This window comes from Prinia subflava, chromosome 2 (genome assembly GCF_021018805.1).
Source record: "Prinia subflava isolate CZ2003 ecotype Zambia chromosome 2, Cam_Psub_1.2, whole genome shotgun sequence".
Classification (NCBI taxonomy): Eukaryota; Metazoa; Chordata; class Aves; order Passeriformes; family Cisticolidae; genus Prinia; species Prinia subflava.
In genome coordinates, this window is record NC_086248.1 from 2,022,640 (window position 1) to 2,047,589 (window position 24,950).

General features: G+C 47.4%; 1 protein-coding gene across 5 annotated transcripts in view; it reads right to left on the bottom strand.

Annotated features, from left to right (window-relative positions):
• Positions 1-1,370: 1,370 nt before the first annotated feature.
• Positions 1,371-24,950, bottom strand: part of KIF13B (kinesin family member 13B) — a 121,445-nt gene continuing 97,865 nt past the window's right edge. For 3 of the 5 annotated variants that reach the window (XM_063422946.1, XM_063422929.1, XM_063422955.1), the window contains 5 exons: positions 21,256-21,373; positions 20,066-20,202; positions 10,939-10,995; positions 8,583-9,549; positions 1,371-5,610 (listed from right to left, as the gene is read on the bottom strand). In XM_063422946.1, coding sequence (XP_063279016.1) covers positions 5,339-5,610; positions 8,583-9,549; positions 10,939-10,995; positions 20,066-20,202; positions 21,256-21,373 — 1,551 coding nt within the window. In that variant the 3' untranslated portion in view covers positions 1,371-5,338. The remainder of the gene's footprint in view (positions 5,611-8,582; positions 9,550-10,938; positions 10,996-20,065; positions 20,203-21,255; positions 21,374-24,950) is intronic. The other 2 variants (XM_063422960.1, XM_063422937.1) reach the window with 1 other exon arrangement.

The following is a 24,950-nucleotide window of genomic DNA, read 5'->3' on the forward strand; positions in this document are numbered from 1 at the left end:
TGCCGTGGGCAGGGACACCTTCCACTATCCCAGGCTGCTCCAGGTTCCATCCAATCTGTCCTTGGACACTTCCAGTGATGGGAAAGACACTTCCAGGGGTGTCTGTCACAACACCTGGGATGCTGGATGAGGCCACTCCCTCCTTCACAGCTGAAAACCAGGAATGCAGAAAAAAGGTGTTTTAAAAAACAACAGAGGAACAAACCCACATTGGAGGTCTGTGCTTTGCAAAGAAGCTGCACTTCCAGCTCTTTGTGCCTGTGTTGGTGGTGAAACCAGATTGATCGTGGAAAAAACAATAATTTATCACAGGTTGGTGTCCAAAGGTGAGCAAAACCCCCTTGGAAATGTGCCCAGGGCAGCTCCTCTCTCCACACGAGGTAAAGCCCAGGGGCTGCTGCCTCCCACGGCAAAGTGTTTGAAGCCAAGCGAGGCCGAAGGAAGCGGCATTAATTTGAAGGAAAAAAGGTGTTCTTTGTGAGTTTTGGAGGTTTTTAAAAAATTATTTTCCTGCTCTTTTTGATGGGAGCCTTTTCAAGGCGGCTTTGGCTGCAGAACAGAACGCGGCGGCGCGGGGAAGGTGCCGCAGCCACCTTCCGGGAAGAGCGAGGTTTGAACAAAGTGACGCCGCTTCAAACAGCTCCTGTGTTTCAGCCAAAGAGGGTTTGGTTTTTTTTCTTCTTTCAGAAGGTAAAACATAAAAGGGAAGTGGCTTTAAAGAAAAAAAAAAAGCTGTTTTTGTGTGCTGATTGCAAGACAGCGCTGATAAAAATATCCTCTGCTCGGTGGGGATGGGGGGGATCAACGCAGCGTTTGTTGCTTTAGAAAAAAGCCAAGATAAACTGAAAAACTACACAAAACAACCCCAGTCAAACCCTGCCTGTTGTTTCCAATGTGAAGCTGCGTTTTGGGGAGGAAATGGTGCCCAAGGAAGGAAATGCTGTGGTCCAGGCAGGGGGTTTCAAGGACATAAAGAAATGTTGAGAGGGGGGTCTCATCTCTCATCACCCCAAGGCCTTTTTGGCTGGCAGGGTTGGTTGTGGCAGTTCCGAGGCGCCGACCTCCCTACAGACCAACCTGGAGCACGGCAGAGAAGTCCACAGGATCCACATCCCACTGTGGATATTGGGGAAAAGTTCTTCCCCAAAAAGGTGGCCAGGCACTGCCACAGCTGCCCAGGGAACGCTGGAATCACCAACCCCAGGGGGATTTAAAAACCTTGTGGTTGTGGCACACGGGGACACGGCTCAGTGGTGGCCTTGGCAATGCTGTGGAACCACTGGAATCAATTCTGGAAGCTTTTCCAACCCAAACCAGTCCAATTCTGAACACTTTGGTGCCACTAACTGGAACAACAAAGCGCAGACATCCCGGCTCTAAAGAAGACGTTTATTCAGGTCCTGCAGGCGGCATCGCACGTATGATACAATATTACAGTCATTTAGTATGGTACAGAAATAATTAAAAACTTTACAGCTCATTACAAAGTCTCTTTGGATTTCAGCTCATTTAAAGTACACAGGGCCCCTGCAGTGCCTGACCCTGGCAGGGACACACGAGCTGGGACCGGGGAACCCAACGGGATCACGGAGAGGGCAGAAACCAAAGATGGATACGGGACAGGGAGGAACAAGACACTTGATCGTGGTTGTGAGGTGTGACCAGCCCACTCCGCTCCTCATTCCCTCAAATCCAGGCACCCCGAGGCCGCCCAGCCCTCACCGCCGGCTGCTGGCCCAGGATAAGGCACTGGGAGAACGAAATCTTGTGCAAAGAACGGGAGGAACCGGCGGAGGGACGAGGGAGCATCGCCACGGGCGCGGCTCCGTGGGGCTGGACAACACCCAGGCCCCGCCTGGATGGGGTGTGGGGAGGAAAGAGGGGGTTCTGCCTCTGCAGGAGGGCACAGGGGTGGTGAATCCACCCCAGGCACGGACAGACCCCTCTGCTCACAGAGCCGGGCGGTGTCACCACACAGAAATTGCCTCTGCTCGTTTTCCTCGACTCAGCAACGCCACCGAACAGCGAAAGGGCCAAAGCCTCGGGGTGAACGGGCTGGATTTTGGACATGGAGATAAAAACACCTCAAGAGCTGAACCCAACACGGGAAAAAGGCTTGGCTTGGCTTGGGAAAACCCCAAAAAGTCCCTCTGAGCAGCCTCCTCTTGGCTGGCTTGGTGCCACAGACACCCCGTGGGGAGGAGGGACCCCAGCCCTGCAAACACAGAGGGGGTTGGAGCTTTCCAAGCCACCAACGCCGTTTTCCAAGAATCCGAGACCCACCCACGAGTCAGGGACACAGCCAGGAGGACTGAACCCCCAAGAGACACCAGAGATGATAGAAATTACACTCTCCTGCATTAAATATTCTTCTTCCCTGTATAAAGTGCATGAAAATCTTGGAAAAAAAATCTGCATAGCTATTCACACACCAGCCTCAGCGCTGGGCGGTTCCAGTTAAGAGCACCTCCTCCTTCAGGTTGAGAGTAGAGTTTTTCTAAAGTATTATCAGTAAAAATTAGACATTATTACCTCCATGATGATTTTTACCTCTTTTCTGGTTAGCTGGCTTAGCTGGGGCAAAGTAACAGCTGGTTTTGAGTAGAGGAATGTGCACTCATTATGCCAAAAATCTGAAAAACACCTTTAGAAAAGGCCTCACGTGCCCAGGAAAGCTGTGAGGCAGCAGGAGAGAGTCAGGGAATCCTCCAGGAACACCCTCATGGCCGAATTTGATGCTTTTGGCCTTCTGGAGCTTGTGCTGCATCAGGGGGTGCAAACTGAGGAGAGGTTTTGTTTCCAAAGTCAGAGGGAAAGGTGAAAAGCAGCAGAGCTCTGAGCAAGGCCCTCCCTGCGCGAAGGCACCGCGGGCTCCTCGTGCTCCTCCGCATTCCCGGAATCATCCCAGCCCCATGAACGGATTTGTCCTGGATTTGCTTCCAGGACAGGTTATCCAGAGGAGGCAGCGGGTGTGGGCTGCTCACAGCACCCTTCAGAGCCCTCTCTGTGGTTCTGCAACGCGGCTGGGGCTGGGAGGAGAGGGAATCCCGCCGGGATCAGCCTCCAGCCACGTGTCCCAGGCTGCAAACACCAAACCCGGCCAGGGCTGGAGCCCAACCAGGCTCCAGAAGAGTTCATAACCAGCAGCAGAGGCAGGGAACATCAACCCAGCTCCTTCTGCTCCTCCCTTCTCTCCTGCAGCCTGCACACCTTTCCATGGGGGAAATCCTGGATTCCCAGCCAGCAGCACAAGCAAAGAGGCTTCACAAGGACTTGGAGGTTCCTCCCTTTGCATCACCCCCAAAGGGGCCACGGAGCAAAGAGGGAGGGGTTTTAAAGACATCCCTAAATCCAAGTGTCTGAAATGCTGAGACTAAAAACACACAGCTCTGGGGAGGGGCTGTTCCACACCGGCCTCTTCGGCAGCGCATCGGAACAAAGTGCAATTAAAACCACGGTCAGGGTGGGGTTCAGAGAACCAGCAAGGCAGTGTGAGAGGCATCAAATTGATCAGGGGGTGGTCTTTCATTGGCAAGACTCCTCAGACCCCGAAATGAAGAGTTTCACTGTGTTCATAAAACCGGTTTTAATTCTAAAAAACCGGGATTTTCAGCATCCGAATTCTTTACCACCAAATTCCTCCCCCATCGTGGCTCGGATGGACAGGAGCTTCGTGCAAAGGGAAAAGAGGGAAAACTGTACACTAAAAATACCTTTAAAAAGCTGCTCTGTACATTTTATATTAAGATTTCTCGAGGAAAATTTAGGAAACACTGAAACTACTTACACCAAGCTGGAAGGATACACAACCCCTGGCAGCTCTACGCAGGCTGCATCGGAACCCAGCCCACTTATTTCTGCTACAGATTAGTTTCTATTTTAATTTTATTCCTTCTGCATAAATGATATTAATTACAGTAAATCAGCATAATTATCTCCTTCACTAAGCATCCCTATCTCCTTTGATGCCAATGGAGCTTTCCCTTGGACCTCGGAACCAGATGTTTAAGGCACTTGGATACCCACGGGCAGCGACTGGAGAGATATTAAAGTTTAATCATTAATTCAGCATCCTAAATAGTCCCCACGTAGCTAAAACATCTATTGCTCAGGCTGTCCAAGGCCCCTGTGATGACTAAACAAGACATAAACAGCTCAGGGTAGAAAAATCTGTGGCTTTTCAGGATTTGATAAAAAGCATCGGCTGATCCGTGCATGGACACACGGGCAGGGATGTGTCCCCCGTGCCACAGGCAGCTGAAAACCAGCCAGAAATAAAATCAAGTTTTATAAAAGTCAACCCAAACCTCCCCCTTGCCAAGAGAGACGCTGGTTTTGGGGACGACAGAGGCACCTCCTCTTTGGCTCGGCGCTCGGGATGGTGCCGGGAGAGCTCCTCTGGGATGATTGTAAAGCGCAAACATTTCGTGTTTTAAAAGAATAAATAAAAATAAATAGACTGAATTGATCCTGTTACGAGGGCAGAGACCCCTGCCTGGCAAAACTCCGAGTGTCTCCAAAGGCTGGGTGGGAACAGGGAAGCACTTCAGGGCCGACACTTCCACAAAAATCCTCTCAGCCCACAGGGAGGAACCAAAGAGGTCCTGCCACTCTGGGGCAAGCGAGAGAGGGGATCCTGCCACGGTGACAGCAAACATGAAATGAATCCAAAATCAAACACAGGACAGAGCTGGCCATGGGCTTTCTCCCATTCCCAACAAACCAGCTGGGAAGACTGCACTGCTTTCCACAGGAGAGTGGGATAACGGGGCAGTGATCCAAACAGGCACTGGTCCCAGCCACACAACCCAAGGGCGGCTGCTCCTTTAAATAAAGGGACTTTGGGGGTTCTTTATTTCCAAACAAAGCTCTGCTGTCACTTTTCTGCCCGCCTGGAATCACTTCCACCTTGCCCTTCCACAGTGGATTACACGATACTGACACAGCTCTTAGGGAATCTCAACAGAGCTTTTACTTTGGGGGGTTCTTCAGGAATCGCCCTGCCCTTCGAGGGAAGCACTGGTGCCTGGGGAGGATTTTGTGGCTGTTGGGAAGCTGTGCCGTGGTTTGACCGCTTTTCCTTGGAAAGGAGGAAGAGAAGGAGCTCGTTCCACCCGCCCAGCGCCGCGCCAGGGCCGCCCCCGGAGGCGTCAGGACTTGGGGCAGGAAACGAAGAATCCAGCACCAGCACGAGGCAAAGAATCACCGTGTCAATCACCCAGAGCAGAGAGAACAAACCCTTCATGGTCGGTGTTTGCCACCAGCTGGAGGCTGGGATGGTTGGTTCCGCCTCCTGAAGCCACCGGCTCCCCCGGGGCGTTTGCCGGGCTGGGACCCCTCAGTTTGCCCAGGATTTTCTGTTCTCTGCGTTCTTCTGGCTCTTCTCCAGCCGCAGCGTGGATCCCCCCTCCGACTTGGCCAGGGCTGTGAGGGTGGCCAGGTTGGAGGCTGAGCCGGAGAAGTTCCCGCTCCTCCTGTTCTCGGCGGCTCCCTGCGGCCTCAGGCTGCGGCGCCGCGCCGCCCTGCGCACCCGGCCCGGCTTCACCAGCAATCCGTGGCCTGGGTTACACCTGAAGTACTGCTTCCCCCCGATGGAGCCGTCGTTCTTACCTGGGACGAGAGGAGCAGGGAGTCACACACTGCCCTGGGATGGGAGGGACAGCAAATCCCATCCCCTTCCAACCCCGGCACCTCCTGCTGCCCCAGAGTCGTGGGTTATGCAACCAAAAAATGTTTATTCTGTTTTTCCATCTGTTGAAACCAGTTAGGGCAATGTTTTCTTTATCTCTTGTATAACCCATTCCTCATAACTCCAGGGGGAGGGGGTGGGTGTGTTCTGTTAATGGCCAGCTGATAAAACCAGGTGGGGCAGTGTTCCTTAGCTCTTCCACACCCATCCTCCCTCTGGGGATATCTTGTGTTAATGGGCCATTGAGGCTCATCAATGATTCATACAATTCCATCATCCATTGGGAAATGCTCCACCCCATGGGAGGAGCCAAACATTCCCTACCTAGATAAAAACTGAGACTCAGGAACACCGAGTATCCTGTTTTTCCTCACTGGATTCCCAGAGGAAGACTGGACCCATCTCACCACCACTGGAGCCTGTCTACAGGATCATCTCTACCCCAAGAGAACCACATCTGCCACTCCACGAGGATTTATTTGGACTGCTCCAACACCCTGACCACAGGGTGTCAGGTGGTATTCCTGACTCTGTTAGGATTTCTGGGATTTTTGTTTGTTTGCTTGTTTTTTTGTAGTCCTATATTTGTACTTTTTATTATTCCTAGTAAAGAACTGTTATTCCCATTCCCAAATCTTTGTCTTTAATTGCAAAATTATAATAATTTGGAGGGAGGGGGGTTTACATTCTCTTCCCAAACCAAGACACCCAGGCTGCTCCAAGCCCTGTCCAGCCTGGCCTTGGGCACTTCCAGGGCCGTGGCAGCCACAGCTTCTCTGGGCAACCTCTGCCACCCTCACAGGGAAGGACTTTTTTCCTGCAAGTTTGGGTTTTATTCTGTGCAAATTACACCCAGAGAAGGAGACAAGGGAAAAACACTGAGAGGGAGAACAAAATTAAAATTTGTTCCCTAAAAATACACCCTGGAGGTAAAATTTCCCTGCTGACCCCCAGCAAGGCCTGGGGAGCGACTCTGAATGGGACACTCCACCTTGTCCTTCCTTCCCCACTTGCTCTATAATTTCTTCAGAAGTGGTAAATAATCAGTTCCATTACCAAAGTACCACGAAGGAAGGAAAAATAGACGTTTAGAAGAGCTTTTGGCTTTCTGAGCTGATGTCTGAAGTTGAGGATTGCCACCCTTGCCATGTCATAAACCCTCCACAGAACAGGAAGGATGATTTCTCTACGCTGGTGCTGTTGAGATCTTTCTATTTCTCGTTTGAGATCATTTAAGATTCTCAGGATCACTGTTCAGGGATTGCTCCCATCCATAAAAGGAAGGTGGAAAGAGCCAACAGCTTCTTTAAATGACATAAAGTCACCCCTTTGGCTTTTGGGGTGTTTCCTTTTCAAATCCACCATCAGCGCCCTGGGTCCGATGCACCCTCATGTGGCCAGGCCTTGGATTTCCATGTCCTTGGAATTCTATCCCTGTTTGCAGTGTGACCAAGACTTTGTGACCACATTCCCCAAATGAAGCTCCAGATGTGCCAGAAGCCAGATACGCTCCAACAAATCAGAGTCCTAATCCTTGTGGAAATAGAAGGGGGAAAAAAATTCCAGCAACATCAGCTGCTGAGTCCTCAGCAGGCCAAGAATCCCCTGACTTTTCCATGGAAGCTGCTGATACTGGGATGTGGAAACAGGATCAGCACTGGAGCAGCCTGACAGAGGGAAGGTGACCTTCCAGACTGAAATGAATCTGTAAATATGTTTTTTTGTTTTTTTTTAATGAGGCACAAATCCAGGACTGAGGAACTACTAGAGCTTGCAAAAGGATCAAGAGCTCCAGTTTGCTTTCCAGGATGGAAAACTCCAGAGGGTTTTCTGAAACCAGCTGGGAAGTCCCTGCCCAGTTCAGCTCTGGTGAGCACAGGCAGATTTGGGAGCTCTGGATGCTGGACAGTGTTCTGCTGGATGAACTGCTCCAACCCCAGGGAGATGGGCAGCAGGGAGGAGCCCAGGCCGTGCTGATTCACCGTCCAGCCTGGGAATGCTGCACTTGGCTAACAGGATTGGAATAAGGAGTTTTATGTAACCCAAATTCTCTCACTGTCACTCCCTGGGTTCCCCCAGTCCTGCCTGCTGGAGAGGAAAGGGGTTGGGGAAGCCTGGACGCCAGCAGGGATCAAATCCCAGCCCTCATCTCCCTTTCCTCTTGTGCTGGAGACACTCTATTCCCACATCAACAGCCCAGGAACAGCAGCAGCCTCCCCAGGAAATGCACCCTGGTTCCCAAAAAAACCCTGGAGAGCCTGAATTCTGGGAGTTCCACAGCTGTACAGGTGAGAGTCAGGCAGGGATGGCAAATGGTGAAAGAAACCTCAAATTATCTGGAGCTGGCGGTCAGTGGATGATTATTTCCCACTGCTTTTCACATACACAGGGGTGTGTATGTGTATGTATATATAAACATATTAAATATATATATATATAAATATATATATACACACTAAAAGAGAAATAGTATTTTGCAATTTTAAACCTTACTTTAAAATAAAATCCTATTACCTCTTAACACCTATTCAGAGACTTTGCAACTCATTTAGCCTAAATGTCCCTTTGAGCTAAATCCCCCAACTCCTGCTGTGCTTGGAACTCCTTTCTCCTCACTGCAGAAGCCCAGAACAGAATCCCATGGACACAAGGCCTTCTGTCTCCTGCAGCTACTGCCCACCAAAGTGCATGGAAAAGGAATCCTGATTCCCAATTCCAGTGAAAGAGGCCAGAGAAATGACTGAAAAGGGACAGTGAGGGATCACAGAATGGTTGGGGTTGGGATCTCAGAGGGGTTGGGAGCGAGAGCAGGTTTGGAAAAAGATGACGGCAGGGGAAGACCTTTTACATTTCCCTTTTCAAAACGCCACCCATGATCCAGGGGATGTTTTACCTGTAGGCAAATCCAGCTCGACACCAACCCACGTTCCCTCCTGGAAGTCCGTGGGCCCGATGTACCTGACGGTGCCCGTCTTGTTGGTGCCAACTGTGACATATTCTCCCTCCTTCAGCCACTCGGGAATTTCGTTGGCGTCCTCGGAGTCGGAAACCACCTCCAGTTTCTCCTCTGCTGTCTCAGAGCTGTTGTGGTTCAGTCCACGGGCACTGGACGTGCTCTTTTCCCCCTCCTGCTGCTCCTCTGTGCCCGGGGAGCTCGCGGGGTCTGAGCCCAGCATGCTGGTGAAGGATCTGAGCTCCGACGTCTTCACCTTCTGGATTTTGAAGGGGGAGGCTGCAGCGCCGGGCAGGTCAGGGTGAGCTCTGGGAAACGCCAGTTCCAGAGCCCCAGGAGATGTTTCCTTTTTCCTGGCTGGCTCCCCTGACTGTTTGGGTACTGACTCCTTCGGAGTGGAGGTAGAGAGAAGAGGTTTTGCATCAGTGGCTGCAGAGGCGTTGTTCCCCTGCTCGCTGGGGTGAGGAGAAGCGCAAGACCTCCCATTCACCTCGGGGCTGTCCCTCAGCCTGGGGGCAGCCAGAGGGAGGCTGAACGTGGGAGGATTCTCCCTCTTGGTGGTCACAGAGCTCTCAGAAGCCCTGTCTGAGTGTCCCTGCCCGTCAGAAGGGACCTGGGCTGCTGCAGGAGCAGGGCAGTCACTCCCTGCAGTTGGACCTGGCTGAGCCGCAGCGTCGCTCCCCGCTGCCAGGGCCTCGGAGAGGGTGGCTGTGGAGACACTGTGGGAAAAATACCCACTGGAGGCTTCACTCAGGGGGCTTGGAGGCCCCTCCTGGCAGTCCTGGGCCTGGGTGTCCCCCGTGGGCTGCCCCAAAGGCACTTTGGGTGTCTTCTCCAGACTCTTGTCCGCCTCGGGCGCCTGCGCCGCTGTTTCCAGTGGCTGCTTTGACATTTCCTCTTGGTTCACCTGAAACACGGGGGGAGAGGCAACGTGGGGCTCTGTTATCCAAAATATCTGGGCTAAAAGCACAGATTCCAGACCTCTGGGAAGCACCAGGGCTTTGAGCTCATCCAAACCCCCGTGTAGCTGCCACCTGCAGAAGATGGAAGCTGATCCCTGTCAGCTCCCTCCTTCCAATAATAAGGGAAGTGTCAACCCCAAGAAATACGCTCCCCAATATTTACTGAAAAATTATTTATGCTGCAGGAATGGTCATTTGCTGTTTGAACAGCAGGATTTATACGGGATGGGAACCAGCAGTGATCCATAAGTCTCTCACAGTTATTTGGCTTAACCCTGTGGGTGGATAAATCATCCCCCTGCACCTAAAGTGTCATTTCTGTCCCCATTTCCAAATGCCATTCCCACCTCAGCGCCGCCAGCACCTCGCACTTCCAGAGGATGAAATTAACTGCACCTCCTGAGATTAACAGCCCATTCCAGTGATGTATTTCTTGGCTGTAAAGTTTACTAAATCTGATAGATCAATATCTTTTGCCAGCACATGTACTCTAAAAGATTAGGATGTCTCTAAATCTCTTCGGGAAGGAGGGAGGGAGGAGAGTGCTAATAGGAAGGGGGGAGAAAAAAGAGGTTGGAGAAGGGGAGATTTGAACAAATCCCGTCTCAGGTGAACATTTTTGTTTATTATTCACAATTTTGTGATTTCTAGTGGTTGAGTGTCCCAAACGACAGGATTTTCAGCTTATTCCCAAATGCCTTTTCCACTGGAAACTCAAGCAGCATTTGAAGAGAGAGGGATTTGACTGGATTACTAAAATTTCACAGCCAAAGATTTGCTAAGTGAAATGTAAGATTTTTTTTTTAAAATATTCCAGCAGATTCAAAACATATCGTTCACTTTCCTACGGCAAGGGTGGTGCCCATGTGGACTCAGGAGCTTTGCACTTTCCCTGGATTTTCCCTTTGGATAACACAGGTTTTTAAGACAATAAAAGCACAGTGGGAGGAAGCTGATGTGCTGCTCAGGAGAGTGAAGTTCTGCTGAAAAGTGGGAGATCACAGGTTTTATTTTCTCTCCAGTTTAGCAAGAGTTTTTCCATGGCAAAAATGGGGAATTCAGCTCCACACTTAGAATTCTCCTGCTTACAGACACTGCCAGAGCCTGGAAATTTCCCTTTTGAAGCAGCAAACCAGCTAAATTTCAGCTAATTATCTGCTAATGCTTTCAAATATCAAAGTGTAGCCAGGAATAGGAGAGGAGATTTTACCAGGACCTGAAACACCCAGCAGAATTTCACTGTCTCACAGAGCAGCAACAGGTTTTAAGCAGCTTTGGCCACCTCAGGCAGGTGAATATAAAGATTTTATCCCCACATCCTGGGATGTGCTCACCTGTTTCATCCTTGCAGCATCCAGAGCAGCTGACTGAACCATAATCCGTGGGACAGCCTGGGGGGAGGGAAATGAAGGGAATCATTCCATGGAAGGATTGAACTGGTAAATGGTAAAGCTTATATTGGAAATTTTGGGATCCAAACCTTTGTCATGAAAGGAATGGGGAACTAAACTGGACTTTCAGTACCTGAAATGGAGTTTAAAAAAAATAGAGAGAGAGAAAAGGTTTTTACACAGGCAGAGGGAATAGTTTTAAGCTAAAGAAGATTTAGGTTAGCTATTAGGAGAGAATTGTTCCCTGTGAGGGTGGTGAGGCCCTCAGGGTGTCCAGAGAAGCTGTGGCTGCCCCTGGATCCCTGGAAGTGTCCAAAACCCCTTGGATGTGGCACTTGGGGACATGGACTGGTCCTGCCCATGGGGCTGCTGCTGAGTGATTGCTGGACTTGAAGCTCTTCGAGGCCTTTCCCAACCCTAAGGATTTCTGGTTTGATCTCCAGGTTTTTCTCCCTTTCCATCTCTAAATTCAGGCTGGATGTGAGCATTACTGGCTTTAACACACGAAGGAAGGCAGGATCCAGTCCAGGCCTGTGCATTCCCTTTTCCAGGAGGCCGTTCCCACTGCCTGCTGCAGGGGCTGGATGCACAGGCACCGACAATAAACGGCCCTCGCTTGCTCCATATTCAGGTTTTTATGTTGCAGATTTGAAATAATCCCTCTCCTGAGACCCGAGCAGCACTTTGTGACACCTGATATAAATCTGGGGTTATGCTGTCAGCTTGGGCTGTCACACAGGAGGGGAGGGAGCCACCAGATCCGTGGAGAACCTCGGGAAAGGGAGGCATGAAGAGAAGGAGAGAGGAGAAAAAGGCAGAAAAATCTCTTTAGCACTGTTAAATACTGCACTGCAAGGGCAGGTTCACACTTTGAGGGGAAGAGCTCCTTGAGGGAGATGCGTTACACAATTTGGGAGCTGCCTGCTTTTATTCTTTTTGTCTCCAAGGGACTGGAGAATTCCTTCTGCACAAACACACGGGCAGAGCTCAGCTCCCAGACAAGTGATTCTGAGCACTCAGCACTCTGTTTAAAGCTCTGAAACCTTCCACTGAAGAGTGAGGAACCTTCTCTTGCATCCCTTCTAAGCCCAGTAAAGCAGGAATGTGACTGATCTCACCCTCATGAGGAATAAAGATGGGAGAGAAGAACAGCTTTTATTTATACAGAGGTTGCCAGGCATTAAAAAACTGAGGTGCTTCAAGGTAGAAAATAAAAAGACAAAAAAACCCCCGACAAAAACCCCACCATGGACCCAAATAAATTTTCTGAAGACATTAAAGCTCCAGCTCAACAAAAGGAAGCAGGACAGGAGGGGTTTTTGCTTGTTCCTACACCTGCTAAATGAAAATTCACCTCTGGGATGGGGTTCAGAGCAGACTGGCTCTGCTTTGGGTGCACAGGTTTGTGCATTTTGAGATCCTCACTGGGTCAGGCCCTGGGGCTCCAGAGAGCAGATGGATCAGAATAAACCAATGAAGAAACCCTGCAAAGCTGAGGTTTTTATTAAATTTGCCCAGCCTTATTATGCAGAAATAAGCAGAATTGGAGTAAGGAAAAGTATTAAAGCTGTTTCTCAGTTCCTTTGATTCCCTTTTCTCCCTTTAAAACTAATAAACAGAGCAAAGTGTTTGTTTGGGGTTTTTATCTCTGCAAAACCTCCAGTCTTAGAGCTTGCAAATCCACAAAAAACTTAAAAATCCAACTGGTACCACACAGCAAAAGAAAGAAAACCACGAGGCCTTAATCACTCCTCATCAAGTTCTCCTCCTGAAAGGATGACAAGATCTCCAAATGACAGGAACTCTGCCAAGCAAAGTTTAGAAAAACAGGGAGAAAAAAAGCAATTCTGAGAGGTGGCACTTGCCCAGCCCTGGTGCTGACAAAAATCAGATGGGCAGGAACACCCTCACCGGGGCACCAGGGCACCAGAACACATCTGTGGGGTGAAATGCATTTAAATTCCTTGGGGAGAGGGGGGAAACACACTGAAAACAAAGTGTTGGGACTGTCTGGGAAGGCATTGCTGGATGAACAATATTTCTGGATTCAGAGCCAAATTCTGTCATTAAAGGTTTGTAGACAGTGGCTGCTAAACCTGATCTATTTATCTATTTATCCACAACCCTTTCACAGTGATGATTTCTGGCAGAATTTCTTCAACCAAGCTGACAAAACACAGGGTGAGGGAGAACATGAAAGCTTTTCACTTTAAAGCATCTTTGATTGTCCTAAGAGCCGCTGCAGGGAGGTGCTGAGGATATAAAGAAGCTGGACGTGCTCCGGGTGGGTGCACTCACATCCCAAAAATCCCCCAAGGGCTGGGATGATCCCACAGTTTGGGCAGCAGGGGAGGGAGGAATTCTGCCCTGCTCAGGTGAGACCCCAACTGCAGAGCTGCCTCCAGCCCTGGGGACAACAGCAGGAGGATGAGGAGATGCTGGAGAGAGTCCAGAGAAGGCCATAGGGATGCTCCAAGGGCTGGAGCCCCTCTGCTCTGGAGCCAGGCTGGGAGAGCTGGGAATGTTCCCCTGGAGAACAGCAGGATCCAGGCAGAGCTCAGAGCCCCTTCCAGAGCCTAAAAGGGGCTCCAGGAGAGCTGGAGAGGGACTGGGGACAAGGGATGGAGTGACAGGACACAGGGAATGGCTTCAAACTAAAAAAAGTGAAGATTTGGATGGGATACTGGGAAGGAATTCCTGGCTGTGAGTGTGGGAAGCCCTGGCACAGGGTGCCCAGAGAAGCTGTGGCTGTCCCTGGATCCCTGGCAGTGTCCAAGGCCAGGTTGGACAGGGCTTGGAGCAGCCTGGGATGGTGGAAGGTGGCCCTGCTCATGGCAGGGGGTGGGACTGGATGAGATTTAAGGTCCCTTCCAACCCAAACCATTCCAGGATTCCACAGGGATCCTGTGAATCCCTGACCTCTAGGAGTGCCCATTTTCTGCTCTCTCAGAGGTCACTTTGCACCTTCTCTGAGGGGACCAAAGGAGAGCCCAGCCTGCCACGCTGCTGAGCCTGAAGAGGAAAAGCCTCCCCACTTTCAGAGGCACCCCCGTTAATCCTGAATGAACATTTTTTTATCCCATAAATGGCCACCTCTTCAGAGAGCCCAGCAGAACACGTTTGGCATTTCTGTGTCATTAAACACTTGGTGAAATGCCTCTGGCAGCAGGGACTGATGACTCCAGGGCAAAGCCTTTGATTTGGTGTCACTTGGAAGAAAATCCCTCGGTATTAACACCCAATATGCAGAAAGTTCAGTGGCATTTAAGAGAACAAATCAGGCCAGTGCAGCCAAGAACTGCCCTGTGGATGCCAGGTATGGCTGAGACAATCCTAAAGGACATTATCCCAAATTTCCACTGCTCTTCTCTTTGCTTTCCCATCCCCAACAGGAATGGCTGAGCCCAAGGACCCTCCCACTCACAGTGTTATGGTCCCATCACCATTTAACAGCAGCTACTGGGAACTTCTGCAGCAGGACAGAGATTTAAATTCATTAAACAGAGATTTAAATCAGTTTGGAGCACCCAGGATAAAATACTTGCACAAGGGGTGCATGGAAATGCAGGGAGAATTCCAAATTCCCTACCCCCAAAAAGAAGCAGTTTTAAAAGGTACCCCCCAAATAATATTCCTCTTGAAAATTGTTTTTAAAATGAGGGCAAACTCATTAATCACTCAAATATAAAACCTCCTGCCTTCCATGAGAAGATCTGAGGTCCAGTGCAAGTTAATTTCTTGGGGTTTTTTGTGTTTGCTCATTTTCTTCTCTAAATACACTCTGCATTTAAATATTAAACCCAAACAAATTAATTCCACATTCCCTATATGCAACGTTTCAGCCCATAATAAGACTTCAGGATTCCCCATTTCTGGTACAATTTATATAAAATTACCCACACCATTTCCTAAGCAGCTAAATTACTTCGTTTCTAGGTCCTGGCAGATGAAAACAGCAATTCCTACCCATTTTTTGAGTTAGTTCATAAAGAAATCTGAGCGGTTTGAAACTTCCAAAGCCAGTTTTCCACACTCATTCTCATCAAAAACTATTTGTATTTGAGGATGAGAGGGAAAACTGAGCTCAGAAAGAAATCAAAACATCACCAACAAGGAGACACACGAGCTCTGCTGTGGAGCTCTGCTGATTGCAGCACCCAAATGATTTTTCACTCGAAACTCTGAAAAAAGAAAAAGCCTTCAAGATGTTAAAGAAGGTTCTCTGAGGCCACATTATTTACATTTGATTAAGGAATGTCACTTCTAGCAATTAAACTGTGCACCAGGCCCATCCATGAAACTGTTATTTTTTAATGGACTGCCAGAAAAGGGGGTTTTGTCTGTTTAGAAAGCCTTGCATTAACTGCATTTCATTAGTTTTTAAGATTAATTTCTGTGTCTGCATCAGAAGGTGGAAGGGAAAGAAGTGACAGCTGTCCTCTCCATGTGGCTACACCATAAAGCAAAAATGAATTATATGGAAATTCAAAGAGTTTGTATTTTCTTTTTTTTTTAAATAAATCTGTGACTCAAGATCTCTCTCAAGCCATGTGCTTACAAAAAGACATCTGAGCATCCGAAAAGATTCTTGGATAGGAAGGTGAGCAAAATCCACTCACCAAATTTGCCACAGGAATTTCCTGCAATGCCAAAAAAAGCCAGAAGCTGGAATTGAACATGTCCATTTTTCATGTCAGCACCCAGTGATGCCCTGAAATGTGATTACACAGGCAGGTCCTGCAGGGCCACAAGGGAAAAGAACAGAATTCTGCTTGGTGAAACACTGGGAAAGCCTCAGCATGTGGATAAAAAAGAGGAGTTTCAATTCCTACACAACACAATTAAGCACAGAGAGATGAAATTCTGCTTCTCCCTCCACCTGCATATCCTAAACAAGGATTTGAAGCTTCTCCCCATCAGCAGGAAAGCTCCAAATCTTGCACTCTGTGGTTCTCAGCCTTTTTCAAGAATAGGCTGGGGAAATAAAAAGCAATTCCAGCCATCGAGAAAGCTTTAAATTATTGCTTTTTAATTATTTTTTTTTATTTACAGGCTACTAGCAATTCATTTAAAGGCACCAGATAAAGGAGAAAACAGGCATTTTCTAACTTTAAAGTATATAAACAGCTTCATCAGAACCCAATCTTTTAGGTACATAAACAGCTTCATCGGAAGCCGTTCCGCGAGTTACATAAAGAATCCTATTATGCCAAATTAATTCAATCTAACTAATTAGAGAGCAGGAAGTTCTTTCAATTATTTTATGTGCTGTCTGAGAAACACACTTGAATACGAGAGCAGATTTCATTAATTGCGGTTCATTATTCTCCAGATTAGTTACTAAACTTGCAGCAGAAGGTCAAAGACAGCAATTTTGTTCACTGCCACCACCTTGACTGGGATGTCTCTGCCTTTTTTTTATTTTTTGAAGCTCAAGCAACCGCTCTAAACAAGGGAAGATCACTTTATAAAGGTAATTTTGTGTGGGCTCACTCACTTTAATGTCAATGCCACTCTAAGCAATGGGCAGGGCTGAAATAAAAAGCTGCTAAAATGATTTTAAAGTGTGTTTTTATCATGACTGATCAGAACTCATCTCCTTTTTTTTATCAGCACAGGAACAGAGATTTGGTACCACACCCACCTGGAATAGTCATGGTGAACTTCAACTCCAAACCTGGGAAAAAGGTTCAGTCCTGCTCCTTTGGAAATTTGCTTTTCATGGAATCATGGAATATCCTGAGCTGGCAGGAACCCACAAGCATCACCCAGTCCAACCCCTGGCCCTGCACAGACACCCCAAAAATCCCACCCTGTGCATCCCTGAGAGCATTGTCCAAACACTCCTGGAGCTCTGGCAGCCTTGGGAATGTACCCAAACATCCTCTGGGGCAGGAACCTTCTCCCAAAATCCAACCTGCACCTCCCCACATCTCAGCTTCCAGCCCAGGGAAGGATGATCCAGCTCCTTCCATCCCCTTTGTCATTTCTACTCCTGGGCCCTGCTCTCCCAAACTGCTGTTTACAGCAACAAAACTCCAGCAGTTCCCAGTTAAGGGTCAGATTCCTTTGCAATTAAAGCCAGAAACTCCTTTATGTTCTGCCTCTCCCTCACAGATTTCAGTTTACCACCCACTTCTCCCACCTTACACGTTCATTTATGTCCCCTGTCACTGTGCACTGACATTTCCCTCTCCCACAGACCTCGAGGTGCTGTTCTGCATTCCCTGAGGCTCACAAAGATCATTTCTGTGTCCCCTCCGTGGCACAGATTCTCCAGTTCCACAGGAATTCCTTATTTAAGGAATAAATTAATCTTAAAAACTAACGAAGCTGACAGGATGGCAGTGACTCCCTGAGTCCCTCTGATGCTTTGAGTTTCAGCTTTTATGTTTTTCACATTCTGGGCTGCCCAGGGGTGCAGTTCTGAGCCTCGTGTTAAGTGTCAGTGAGCTCTCCTCACAGAGCAGGCAGACAAAACAAATCCTTCTCCTGCTGCACACCAAGGACAATGGTTACAAGTTTTCAGGCCCAAAAGCAAAAACAAAAAAAAAAGAAACGCTGGGCTGAAGAGAGAAAAGAAGGATGGGACTTCATAACCTGAAGCTGGAATTGGACAATTAACCCCAATATGCAAATGGACCAAAACTTATAAAAGTGTGAGACCTCATGACTGGTCATCCATTTTGTGACCATTTTGGGTCCATCCTGGGTGTAGCCCTGGCCAGACTCAGGTACTGCCCAAGGTGAATCCTTTAAGGCCTTTCAATAAATATCTGATTTATTCTCTAGCTCTGCCCAGTGTCTGCTCCAGGTCAGCACCACCTCAGCCATCCATCACCACCTCCAGCTCAACTCCTCTGCTCACATTTGCATCCCCAGGCCATTGGAAAGCAGCAGCACGGGAGATTATGGGATAGGAAATCTCTGATCTTCACATGCCAGACCTGCTGCAAAGGCACCTTTTGATTTTTGTGCTGCACAGAAGCAGCTGGAGTTGATTTTGGGGCAATTCCTTCAGGTTTTTTTCTCTCTCTGTGCACCTTTCCTAAGGTTGGGATTAGGAAAAGGCTCTTCCTCCAGAGGGTGTTTGAGCACTGGAACAGCTCCTCAGGGAATGGTGACATTCCCAAAGCTGCCAGAGCTCCAGGAGTGCTTGGACAACGCTCTCAGGGACAGGGTGGGATTTCTGGGGTCTCTGTGCAGGGCCAGGGGTTGGATCAGTGATCCCTGTGGATCTCCCCACCTCAGGATATTCCACAATTCCCTGGGATTGCTGACAGCTCTATCTCCATTTCCCTGTGGACAGAGCTGCAAGGAATTTGTAAAACCTCTCAAACCAGGGAGGTGCATTTGCAATACAGGTGACTTGTTCCATTACAAAACCTGAAAGTAGAGAATAATTCTAATAATTCTAATAATTCTCATTTCATTACATAGCACAGATCCACTGGTCCTGGAAACCCTGGGCTGCTCTCCAGTGCAGGCACTGAAGCATCACACACTCCTCTTATTTTTTAAAAAACAAAAAGCATTTCTCCTCCTATTCAGAATCATTGAGATCATAACCTGCTCGACTTTCCACAGTAATCCGTAACACAAGCTAAAATCTCATTAAAGAGGTGTCTCTGAAGTTTAAAAGTTGATTTCTAGACAAATCATCCACGACTGATCTTGAACAGGAAAGGAGTGGGAACAGGTGGTTCGACTAGAGGCAGGAAATTAGGCCTGTTCCTCCTCTCAGCTCTCACTGATTCACTGAGCATTCAAGAACGTGTGAAAGGCTCTCACTGCAATTGTAAGAGCACCTATTTGCATCTTTCCATACCCAAATACCTTTAAAGAAAGTCACCACCTTCATTTTAATTCTCTACAGTTCACAGATGAGGAGGTTTGTACAATTCTAGCCTCAACACCAAGCAAAAATTTACACGAAAATGTAAAATGAATCCCCAATCAAGCTAAAAATATTTTAAAACTGCCTCATTCTTATTTGTGCTATCTGTGCCAGAAATTACTTTTAAAAATATTTAAGTGTTAGTAGATTTATTTTTGCACTATTTAATATTTTACTGTATTTCTATTATGCCAAAACAACTTCCTGTAACAGCAAGTTGCAAACAAAATACCTGGATTCATCCACAAAATAAAGAGTTGTTCAGGGATTTCAGGGCTTGTTTTGAGGAAAATATTCTTTAAAATGCTTGCCTGCATAGCAAGAGGTGAGGAAAAGTCTGAGTTAATAAGTGAACTTCAGGCAAAGGAAGAAGGTGAGAGCAGAGCCAGCATGGGCAGAAGGACTCCCAAAAAATTTCACACAAGATCTGGCTCTGGATTCATCTTCACAGCAGTTTGCTAAACCTTCAAAATTTACTCCAGAGGGAAATATTCTCTTATAAATAAACTACAAATCAATGAAGGGGATGAAATGATTTACAGTGGGATTCTCTAGCTCATCTGGTGTGTTTTTAAAAGACAGAAGTGTTTTTTCAGTGAGCCTGACCGTGCAGCAACTTCTGCTCACAGCACAGAAGCCACCTCTGGAGCAGGTGGGAGCTTTGCAGCACAACATCCAAATAAAACAAGAAAAAAAGAAAAAGGCAATCAAATGCTTCCCTGACATGTGGAATAGACAAAAATGAACAAAAGCAACTGCCCCAAGTAGGCAGGAAAAGATGGCAAAAGGTGACACGAGCTGAGGCGAGGGGTGGGAGGGGAGGGGATGTGAAATAAGGAATTAAAAATAGCATTACATTTTCCTCCTGGCAATACACAAACAACACTAAGTGCCCTTCATAAATTTCCCCATTGTTGCTGCGAGTGGGAGGCCCATAAATCACGCTGGGAGTGGAGCTGACACCTGTAAAAAGCCAAGTGGGCTGAATTTGTGTCAATAAGTCCCAGCAGCTCCCCTGGACAGGATGGAAGGATGGAGGGGAAATGGATCACGAGGCTCTGCTGTGCCTAAAAGCTTGGTTTGCTGTGCAACAACTTTTATAAAGCTGCTCTCTGCCAGCAAGCCCAGCAGCACTCACCAATATTGGATTTTGTGGGTGATTTAATGCTTTACCTGCTGTGCAAAGGGAGAGCTCTGCCTGCCCTTTTTCTCATCTCTCACAGGGAACAGGGACTTCAGCAGCTTCGGCATCTGAGGCACAAAGGACTTGACAGGATTCAGGTAGGAAGCAGCCAGGCTACCAATACCTGTTGGAAATAAAAATATTAATATATGAAAAGAGTTATTCTTGGGAGAAAGGGGAAAAAAAAAAATCCCCAAAGCTGACGCAAAGCCCTGTATAAAAAAATTTAAAACTTCTTTTTAGTCTATGATGACTTCTGTGGTCAAGGGAAAGCACTCTCTGACTTTTTGTGACACTCAGGAGCTGCAGTGACTTCATCCCACAATTAGGAATTTCCCTGAGCTGTAGAAGAGCCCATACCTGGGTCAGGGGAGTTCCCTGAGCTGAAGGAGAGCCCATACCTGGATCAGGGGAGTTTTCTGAGCTGAACAAGAGCCCATACCTGGATCAGGAGAGTTTTCTGAGCTGAAGGAGAGCCCATACCTGGATCAGGAGAATTTTCTGAGCTGAACAAGAGCCCATACCTGGGTCAGGGGAGTTTTCTGAGCTGAACAAGAGCCCCTGCCTGGGTCAGGGGAGTTTTCTGAGCTGAAGGAGAGCCCATACCTGGATCAGGGGAGTTCCCTGAGCTGTAGGAGAGCCCATACCTGGATCAGGGGAGTTCCCTGAGCTGTAGGAGAGCCCATACCTGGATCAGGGGAGTTTTTTGAGCTGTAGGAGAGCCCATACCTGGATCAGGAGAGTTCCCTGAGCTGAACAAGAGCCCATACCTGGGTCAGGGGAGTTCCCTGAGCTGTAGGAGAGCCCATACCTGGGTCAGGGGAGTTCCCTGAGCTGTAGGAGAGCCCATACCTGGATCAGGGGAGTTTTCTGAGCTGAACAAGAGCCCATACCTGGATCAGGGGAGTTTTCTGAGCTGAACAAGAGCCCATACCTGGGTCAGGGGAGTTTTTTGAGCTGAACAAGAGCCCATACCTGGGTCAGGAGAGTTTTCTGAGCTGAAGGAGAGCCCATACCTGGGTCAGGGGAGTTCCCTGAGCTGAACAAGAGCCCATACCTGGGTCAGGGGAGTTTTTTGAGCTGAAGGAGAGCCCATACCTGGATCAGGGGAGTTTTCTGAGCTGAACAAGAGCCCATACCTGGATCAGGGGAGTTCCCTGAGCTGAACAAGAGCCCATACCTGGGTCAGGGGAGTGGTTTTGCTGCCCAGAGCCTGGCAGGGAGGTACGAGATGGACTAATGCCTCTACTGGAGTTTGTGGCACCTTGGGACACATCTTGCTGGCTCTCCCATCGACCCTAGAAGGGGGAAAAAAGTTGTTTTTTCAACTTAGCACATCAGCAGGAGCACAGCAATCCTGACACACCCTGCACACAGCCTCTGCCAAGCTCAGAGTGCCAGAGCTGAGGAGAGACCCTTCCCCAGAGGTGTTTTTAGTTGGCACACCCAGCCCTGCAAAGATGAGCACCCTCAGCAGAAAGGCAGAGAGAAAAGTTTATTCCCAGACCTCACAGCTGCAATATCTCACTCACTTGTGCTGCTGTGGTTTGGAAGCTGGGTTACACCCAGGTGAAAATAATATGGCGCTGTCTGCCCAAAATTCTGAATATTTTGTGTATCTACAATGAACAATATTTTGTGTATCTACTGAATTCTGTGTATACACTGAATATTTTGTGTATCTACTCAGGAGGGGTGGAAGCAGTGCCAGGAAAAAGGTTGAGGACAGAGCTTTAAACAAGACAAGAAATACAAGACCTAAAGGCTGGATGTTTGTGCCAGAGAAAGGAGGGGTTGATCTGATCAAAGAAAAAGCAACTGTGGCACTGTAAAATTTTCTGACAGCCTGGGAAAGAGAAAGGTGGAATATCCAAGCTGTGGACAGCAGGAGCCACACAAAAGCTTGGGACAGGTTAGGGTTTTGAAGATGAAACAAGATTATTTTCAGCCCTACATGAGCCTGATGCAGGTGAGGAAGAAACAGTGACAGAGGAAAGAGCAGCTCCTTTCCCTTCCCAGGATCCCAGGGCTCTCTGGTTGGCTTTTCCCATGGATCCCCCACACCATTCTGCACACAAGGGGTGACTCCTCTTCCCTTACAAATTCCACTTTTGGAACTTTCCTCTCAAGCTCACAGCCAGAAATGCCTCAGTGACAAAGCCCCTTGGCTAAGAGAGAAACCCCAGGCCACTGTTTCACATCTCCATGTGAGTGTCAAGAATCCACGTGTCAAAATCCATTTTTTATTAATTCCCTCACCTTGCTGGGTAAAATTATTTATAAATTAATTTTTATTTTTTATTAATTCCCTCATCTTGCTGGGTAAAATTATTTATAAATTTGTCTGCAATGATTACTCCAAGTGACTGCTCAGGGTGTGCCTCTGCTGGAGGTTTCATGTGGATGCAGGACAGGTTTTGCTTCACCAAACTGAGTGTGCAGAGCTGAAGAGAGACCAGAATTCCACAGGGTTGTGCTGGAAACGTCTGAGGGAGGCACAGATGCAAAAGCACACTGCCAAAGCACTTCCTTCTCATTTAGGTAATTTAAAGGAGGCCTGAAGGCAACTCAATACCCATTTATGAGCCTGTGGGTCAAGAAAAGTCCAGGAGGAGAAATATTTTCACAGTAAAATGGTGCAGGAGTTACAAGGGATGGAAGGACCTGCTGCATCCCAGGCCAGTTTTTTCCTGGAGAAAGAGGGGGAAATGTGCTTTTTCAAGAAGCTCCCCACTGTTGGATGCAAGGAATTAATCCGACCTTGAACACAAAAATGACAGGCAGCCAACACAATCTTAACTGGAATTTGAAGTCCTGAATATTTCACAAATAATAAATAAGGCAAGATAGGAGGAATAGATTTCTCCAATGGGTTGAAGGTCACGGTGAGCAGCCCAGGGCAAGAATCATTTCCATTTGGATCTATAAGTGAGTCCCAGGGAAGCTCTCCTGCTTTGAATAGCAAATAACCTCACTTGGACCTGTCTTCAGCCCTGCTGCTCCAGGTGCAGGCACTGCTGCAGCTGGGAAGACAAATTTGGGGGAGCTGATGATGTCTGAGGCACCCTGAAAGTGAAGCTGATGGATGGGAGCTGCAGGGCTTTGTTCAGTCTGCTGCTTTTGAGTTCTTTGGTGTTGGAAGCTTCTGTTCATGCCTTAAGCCTCCAATTCCAGAATTATCTTTGACCTGCAACTCATTTATGTCTTACCCACATCCAAGAGCCATGTCTGAGGCTGGAAAATTCCACAAAATGCTTCCATGGAACCATCTTTCCTCTTCCTCATCCCCAAACTCTACTTATTTTAAAAAATTTTTCTTTTGTCATTTGTGTTCCTATGAGTGCAGATTTCTCTCAGGTGTTTTTTTTACATGCAGAGATTAATAAAAAATGGAAGACTCAGACCAAACAACACAAAGCTCAAAATAATCTTGAAATACTGGTTTTGTTGCCATCAGCCTGATAGATGTTAGAATTTGATTAGGAAAAAGAGCTGTGGAAGAGTGAAAAGCATCTGAAAGCTTCATTTTTGGAGAAATTAAATCTTGATTAGTGATCCTTTTGGATCTTGAGATAATGATCCCCTTAAAGACAAATGGATCATTTTGAGCCAAGCCCAAACGCTTCTGGAGACCCCAGAAAAAGAAGAAACAAAAAGAATATTACAGATACTCAAGAGTATTGTAGCTTACTAGAACATGGACTCAGTGCAGGTAAAGAGCAACAAAATAAATCTCTGAGTCATGATCTGTTGAGTCAGAAGTGCCCTTCACTGACTGTTCCAAGAGAAAAATGATTTCAGGCAAATATCTTGACTTTCTAGCCCCTGTTTGGGGAAATGCTGAAAAAATGGAAGGTAAGAACCAGCAGAACACTTTCAGAATATTCGTCCTGCACAGAAAGATTGGCAGCATTTGGTGACTTTTTCTGTAGAAAAAGGCTTTTTCCTTAGGAGCTTTCGGAAATTTTGCTTCAGCCTTGATACTCTGGATGACTACATTTTCTAAGTAATTTTAGTTTTTTTATTATGCCAGGCTAAATAAAGTGAAGGTGCTGAGAGCAGGACTGAGAAAAGGATTTGTGTTGGGTTTTTGAATCACATTTGCTGTGGAGAGAGTGCAGAGATCACAGCTTTATCCTGAAGGTCAGATTTGTGATCCCCAACTCTGAGATGACAACAAACCACCAAAATTAGGTTAATCAGGGCTACAGGGTGGAGAAACATTTGGAAAAGAAAATACTGGGGACAACTGGAAGTGTCAACCACTGTGCAGAGGGAAAAGATAATTCATGAATGATTTTACTCAGCTGGATCAAAAGATAACCCCTGTCAATCTCACCAAAATAAAAATAAAAAGAATTATTAACTACATTAACTTGAAGAAATTCCCAAGTTTCCCAGCTGGAGTCATCCAGCACTCTCCTGTGTTGCTTTGTGCATTCACCAACTGCACCACTCCAAGTTTTAAGTCTATTCTTCTTCTTATTATTATTATTTAAGTGCTGTGAATCTTTTCTCTCTCAAGAAGGGTGGTGAGAGAAAGAGAGGAAGCTTATAAATCATTTGCCCAGAGGAGCCATCGTTTCATGAATATATTTGCTCTCTGCCAAGTGACCAAACAGAGGTCAAGTGATTTAATTTAACAAATCAAAGTGGCCACCAGAAGAATGCACATCCCTTGATGTGTTTTAATGCAGAGCTGTTTATAAAGTGGTTTATTTTTGTAAGACCTTCTCCTTTTCCCCCCTGTGCCTTCCTTTCTTTCACACCTCCTCCATGAAAAACCCCCAGGGAATTTATTTCATGCACAAAACCTTCAGGGCAGGTAGGGATGATCACTACCTAAAGTCATCTGGAGCCTTTACCTGACAAATC